General features: G+C 42.9%; 1 protein-coding gene across 1 annotated transcript in view; it reads right to left on the minus strand.

The window, feature by feature from the left end:
* The window catches only part of LOC101859372 (protein starmaker), a gene marked incomplete in the record, with an annotated part of 21,162 nt that overhangs the window by 11,990 nt on the left and 2,249 nt on the right, over positions 1–6,923 (minus strand). The window contains 2 exon segments of the mRNA XM_013090088.1: positions 506–558; positions 1,556–1,664. Of these exon segments, the coding sequence (XP_012945542.1) occupies positions 506–558; positions 1,556–1,664 (162 nt within the window).

Genomic DNA, 6,923 nt, shown 5'->3' on the forward strand with positions numbered 1-6,923 from the left:
ACACACACACACACACACAGACACATACTCATACACACATACACTCGCTCACACAAACACACACACCCACACACACACACAAACACAAACACACACACACACACACACACACACACACATACACTCACTCACACAAACACATACACATACATGCTAATACCTTTACTTATGCACAAGCATGCACATTCACAAGCACACAAATAAACAAGCAAAAACATAATTACGTGTTCCAGAACCAGCATTATTTGGATCCACAAGAACACCCGAAGACCCCACACACACAAATAACATGCCGCATGTGTAGTTAGTCTTAGTTTTAGTAGAGGTTTTACAGCGCTCGCAACTGCATAAGGTCATATGAGCGCCAGAAGATTAGAGGTGTCACAAGCGAGTAACAAACATAAAAAAGAAGAAGGGAGATAAGGACGATAGATGTTTGATAGGGAAGAAGGAGCAAACCACACCAGAGCACCCGCCATCCACCCACTGCCGTATGTGTACTCACATGATTTCTCCCTGGTGGTCAGATTGTCCCCTCAACCTTGACCCTTTGGGCCTCTGGAGAGAAACACAAACAAAAACAAAACATAAAGTTCATTGCTCCTAACAAACAGACACTTCCCACGCCTACACTGTTCTAACAGATTAATTAACACCTCAAGGAGGGCCAATGTTCCTTCACACTTGCAAAGTGGCCTCTGAAACTTGCTCTTGCTTGGTGTAGTTCTTGTCCTTCACATCTTAGTTTTGCTGTTTCGTTCATCCCTTTTTTTACCTGCCTTTTATTTGTTTTTATTTGGGGTTGTTGTTTTTTTAAAAAGGGGGGGGGGGGGGGTGGCTGTACATTTACATTGTACATATGCTAGTCATTAAGTTCGAAAGGACCAACAAGGGATTTCATTTTCTGAACAAATCCATAATGGTCGTGCAATCTTTACGGTGTTCTGAACATGACTTCCATTAATGGCTTAGATCCTCCTGCCTGGTTTCGCAGGCACCATCTCAGTTCTATCTGTGTGCTGTGTGGGTCATCTCAGTTCTATCTGTGTGCTGTGTGGGTCATCTCAATTCTATCTGTGTGCTGTGTGGGTCATCTAGGTGTAGATTTATCTATGGTGTTTGGAAGGGCATCTGTGCAGCACGGTTGGGATAATGTTAGATTACAGTGCATCTGACCATGGTTCCATATCGAATGGTTTATTTTTAATCTTTGATTCTTCGTGGCTTTTCAAACCTTTGTACTGATTTGATTTTGATTTAGTCCTTTCAGAGACAGACATGAAATTCCCAGAGTTTATCTCTGAACTAGTCTTACTTTAAGTTAATGTGTTAGCAAACACCTACCTTGGAGAGTTTATTAACCAGAGAGTCGATCTCTAAACTAATCTTAGAGTGTTTGTCAAGATGTTAAAACCCCTACCACACGCCACCACTGAGTCCAACCTTGGAGAGTTTGTTGTCCGGACAGCCAGCCTCTGAACTAATCTTAAATTGTTTGCAAAAATGTTTAAACCCCTACTACCCCCCCCCCCCCCCCCGCACCATCCAGCCGTACCTTGGAGAGTTTGTTGTTGAGGATAATCATCCTGGTGCTGCTGTTTCGTACATCGTACACCGTGGACACCGGGCTGCTCTTGGGCCATGGACGTCCATTGAACGGGGCTCTGGAAGTAGGTCAGGGGAAAGTGAGTATTTTATTTCTGGAAGTAGGTCAGGGGAAGGTGAGTGTTTTACTTCTCTGGAAGTAAGTGAATGAAAAGTTCATGTTTTACTTCTCTGGACATAAGACGTTGTTTAACACCTCCGACTATACCACAGTTCAAATAATTGAAGGAGCTGGCTTCTATAGAGCCCTGAATGTTTGACACAAACCAGGCTTAGAGAGATACATCATCCCCGCAGACATACTTGAACTCTCTAAAATCAGTAAATTATGCCTCCATTTGCGTGCCAGGGTGAAGACCTCAACAATTACACTACAACTACAAAAGCTCATGACCACTTTGAAAGCAAACATTTCAACTGAGTTAAAGAAGTCCTGGAAAAATGCATAGACACAGAAGCCGAGATTTTTGCTTTTTGTAGGGTTGTTGTTTTTGTGTGTGTTTTTTTTTTTGGGGGGGGGGGGTGAGGGAGCTTCTTTTTGGGTTGTTGTTTTTTTCCGTTTTGTTTTGTTTTTTGTTTCTTGTTTTGTTTTGTTGGGGGGTTTTGTTTCTTGGTTCGGGGATGAGGGTGGTGGTGGTGTAATAGATTAAAAGAGGAATAACAAATAGGCGAGAAATAAGAACAAGTACCGGTACCTAACAGGTTTTTTTAAAGCCATGCCAGATACAAATATATGACATTCCACAGGTGGGCCCCAAAACGTTTAGTCAAAGCAAGTCCTCGTTGACAGATCATGAGCATAACAAAGGGCAGGACGGAAGAGTTCATGAGGACAAACAAAGAACAAACTAATACATGTAGCACGGGACGCGATTTGAACATTCACACCCAGCAGCTTTTTGGTCTCAGAAACAACTAGTTTAAAATTACTCAGAGAGAGAGAGAGAGAGAGAGAGAGAGAGAGAGAGAGAGAGAGAGAGAGAGAGAGAGAGAGAGAGAGAGAGAGAGAGAGAGAGAGAGAGAGAGAGAGAGAGAGAGAGAAGAGTGAGAGAGAGAGAGAGAGAGAGAGAGAGAGAGAGAGAGAGAGAGAGAGAGAGAGAGAGAGAGAGATCTTCAGGCCAACAAATCCTTTAAATCGTCCAGCCATTTTCTTGTCCCCGCAGCGCCATAGAAGTCGTCTGCGACACACAACTCGGTGATAGTTCGGTGGTGTCAGCCGCAAACGTTCTGTTTCAATCACAGCCGATTACAACAACTGGCGCGAATAGAGCAGTGAGTGTTTGGCTGGTGAGGCCTTAGAGACATGAAAGAGACGCGGAATTGACCGCTGTCCAGCACAGCGCCTGTGTGTAGCGTTAATCCACGCGTGACAAAGTCCCAACAATACTGTCCACGGCCAACATACGCAACTAAACCTCTTACAAATGGGCACCGCAGGGCGAGGTGGGGGTGGGGGGCGGGGGCGGGTGCCATACTTGTATTTGTACGACTGCCGCGTTGTGCTTCCTCAGACGTACAAAGTTCTATCTGATCAGTAGCCTAAATAGTTTTGACAGATTTGACGTACAAAATGATGAGTTTCACAAGCTTTTTCGAAAGCAAAACGCAATTCTTTGAATACACGTGTATCTTGATGACGACTCTGAATTATCTTACAATTTTGATAGAGCAGATAGAACATTTGGTTTCTGATATCATGGTCTGGAGTAACTCAAAACGGCCAACAGGGTCAGATAGAACTTTGTAGTTCTAACAAAGGTAGCGACGATCTGTCGTTGTAAACTGGTCGACTGGACTCAGAGGGTCACTCACGAGCTGGTCTACAGACTCTTGTCTGCGGAACTGGTCACTCGTGGGATCTACCCCGGAGGTATGACTCACTCCCGGAGTCCACTTGAGGTACTACTTCACTAGGCTATAGCTGCGTAGTTAGACACGCGGATGGCAGTTCCATTAAAATTTGCTGTCGGTCAATCGCAAGACTGGGACTCAGAGGGTCACTCACGGCCTGGTCTAAAGACTCGTCTGCGGAACTGGCCACCCGCGGGATCTACCCCGGAGTAATGACTCACTCCCGGAGCCCACTTCACATGACACTTTGCTTTACTAGGCTACAGCTGCGCAGTTAGACACGCGGATGTCAGTTCCATTTGTTGTCGGTCAGTCGCAAGACTGGGAAGTTGGGTTGGGGGGGGGGGGTATTTTCAAATAAAGATAAATATAGCATTGATTCAGCGCTCTGTCCCGTTAGCGAACAAGCTCTGGCTAGCCTAACTAAATCCATATTTTTTTTAAAGAGACATGATCAACTCCACACGACACAGAGTAAGGACAGGGAATTCCCTGCACGTCAAGCAAAAATGCAGAACATCATAAACGTACGCTATAGCGCGGCCGCAAATCCGGGGCGCAACGTATTGTCAAATACCTCCTTAACTATCATAAAGATAAACTCCCCAACTTTTGCACAGTGACTTTGATCAGTTTGTCTTAACAGATCAGTATTTTTGTAAAGACCTGTTAGCTGTATTCTAAACAATTCTTTAACAAATATTTTTTTAAAATCCTAGTGGGGGGGGGGGGGGGGTATATACTGATTGATTTACAGCTGGGACGACATCGATTTTAAGAGCAAGTCCGTCATTCTTTTTCTAATCGCGAGATTATCTTTATTGAACGCATGTTTTGAGAATTTGTGAACTTTAAGTGCAAAAAATGTTCACAATAAAATCAATTTCTTGTAACTAGTTTTGCCACTAAAAGTGTCATTGGTGAGCTGTGACGTAACCCATACGCGTATACAAAATGTGTGAGAGAAGTGGGAAGTGCTGTGAACAATTCCATTTTCCGCGTGAAGGAGTTTTGTCGTATTTTATATACATTGGAGAAGAAAAGTTTTTTAATGTAGCCTCAGTTGTTGTGGAAAAATATGATTAAGTTAAAACAAATGGAGACAAACAGCTGTGCAAAGTATGGATGACATTGATTCACCTGTTGAAAAGATATTTGAGGATAAGTTGCGCCACGAATTTTTGACCGCATTATAGGTACATACATGTCAATGTATTATTTTTCTTCGATTTGTGGTTTGTTAATTTTGTCCTGTTGTGTTCTCATGCATGTCTTTTTAGTTCATTTGTTTGATTTGTGTGTGTGTGTGTGGGGGGGGGGGTTGTTTATATTTGGGGTGGGGTGGGTGATGTTGTGGGTTTTGTATGTATGGTGGCGCTATGGTGGTTGCTGAAGGGTTCATTCTTGTCACGTTTTCTTCCACCAAATGTCAGTGTACTTTGAGCACACCTTCTGTAGCATCCCTTACCCTGACACGCGACATCAAACAGAGACTGTTTTCTGTTTTTACACCTAACCAGAGGGAAAGGGGGGGGGGGGGGGCTTTGATTTCTCCAGGCTAAAGTCGAACCTTTCACAGAAGGTAACAGCCTACTGTCCAGTACAAAAGTGGTAATCTTAGGTAGGTGGTCCTTTAGGACAGTGTCATTATATAGACAAAAAATAAACCTATTTTTAAAAACGCAACAGGGTAAGCGGGAAGAGGCCGGTCCATTTGTGCATGTGAATGTCTTGGACATAGTATGGTCGTTAGAGGTATTTTCGGCTGTTTAATACGTACCGTTTTTGTGGGTTTTTTCTTTAATTTTAGTAAGTTTTTACCGCGCTCGCAACTGCGTAAGGTCATATGAGCACCAAGGGGTGGATGTCAACAGAGAAGTCCTTACAGGGAATCAGACTTACTCTGCTCACCTCTCTAGCCTCTACAACACAAAATCTGCTTCGGCTATCAAGGCATCCCGGAAATAGCGGGTCACAAGAGAGTGACAAACATACAAAAGAAGTAGAAGAAAAAATATGATAGTAAGAATGGGGAAAGAAAAAGCAGCAGTTCCGCCTATGTTGTTCCGGCACAGTATGAGCATGGCCTTGATAAATCAGCCCATTTACAATTCTACTGTGCATAAGAAAATGTTAATATCCCCCCTTTGGGAATGGTCTAAAGACACTTCAGAAAGTAGCACCGCCCAGGTGGGTCAACCAACAGTTTATCTGCCAAATGAATGAAACATACTATAACTATGGGACAAATGTATAACCGCCCTCGTGCGTGCTCGTAGATTACCATAAGTGTCAGGCTCTCGGGGCATTCACGAGAGTCACGTGATCTGCGCCTATATCTGAATCTGTCCCCGTCGTTTTATGCAAGAAAAATTCTGAAATTATACAAACTGAGCCCAAAAATGTGAAATGATGCGATTCTGTTAATTTTAACAAAGAATGATAAAGGAAAGTAATCGGAAATAATGCACAAAAAAGATCAAATTTTGGTAAATTATGCGGGGTGCATTAAACCACGGGGACAGCTATATAGGTGTACTGCTTCCCCAGTCATGGGCGTTCGTTCACAGCGATAACCTTATCTTTGGCCGAGTCCCTTGCCTGGCCTATATGTGAGGCAGCGTGGTGGAATCAGGCTCTCGTCAATTTTTGGGCATGTAGACTAGAGTTATAGGTATCATCTTAAAGCGTGTTCACGTGTCTTTATTTGGATGAAAAAAATATCAATTTATATTGAGATAATTGCGAATGAAGGAGATGGGGGTCACCTGTTTTCAGAGGTAAAATAAGTGAGAAAATGGCCCCCAAAGATTAGTTATTTCCTTAGCTTAAGAGTCCGTGGTAACTGAAAATTTGCTTTTTTTTTGCGCTTTAATCAACGTTTAAAAAAAAAAAATCCACATAGAAATGAGTTCTTTAATGGGCATGAAAGGTGTTGAGCCATAAAACAAAAATTTGATAAAAATTCACAAACATGCGGAAAAATGCAAGTTTCTTCACTTTGATTATTTTGACGAGAGCCTGATTCCACCACGCTGCCTCACACATAGTTTGTACCTACATCAAGAACATAGGAACCTGTATAATAAAATCTCCTTGGTCTACAAGCAATACAATATACACCTCAGACTTGCAGTCTTTATCTCTGAGTCCCGCAAAGTGACAGATTTATCGTAGTATAGTACAACCGACGTGTGTACAAAATGTCTCAGGGCTTATCACAGGTCAGAAACGGGTCCCTTTTTTATTCTCTTTTGTGCACAATTTGGGAGATTGTTTCTCGATACAGTTTCTGACTTGCAACGGACGTCTTGAGTAAAACCAGAGACCGGGTATAACAAGATAGCTCACTCCTCTCTTTGAGCCAATTAAAAAAGTGTCCTCAAAATTCGGTGGCGCCCTCTTCGAGAAAGTGCGGACTTTGCGAACAGTTACCCTACTTGTGTGAAAAAAAATAAAAGGGAAAC

This window comes from Aplysia californica, unplaced genomic scaffold (genome assembly GCF_000002075.1).
Source record: "Aplysia californica isolate F4 #8 unplaced genomic scaffold, AplCal3.0 scaffold01138, whole genome shotgun sequence".
NCBI classification, from domain to species: domain Eukaryota; kingdom Metazoa; phylum Mollusca; class Gastropoda; order Aplysiida; family Aplysiidae; genus Aplysia; species Aplysia californica.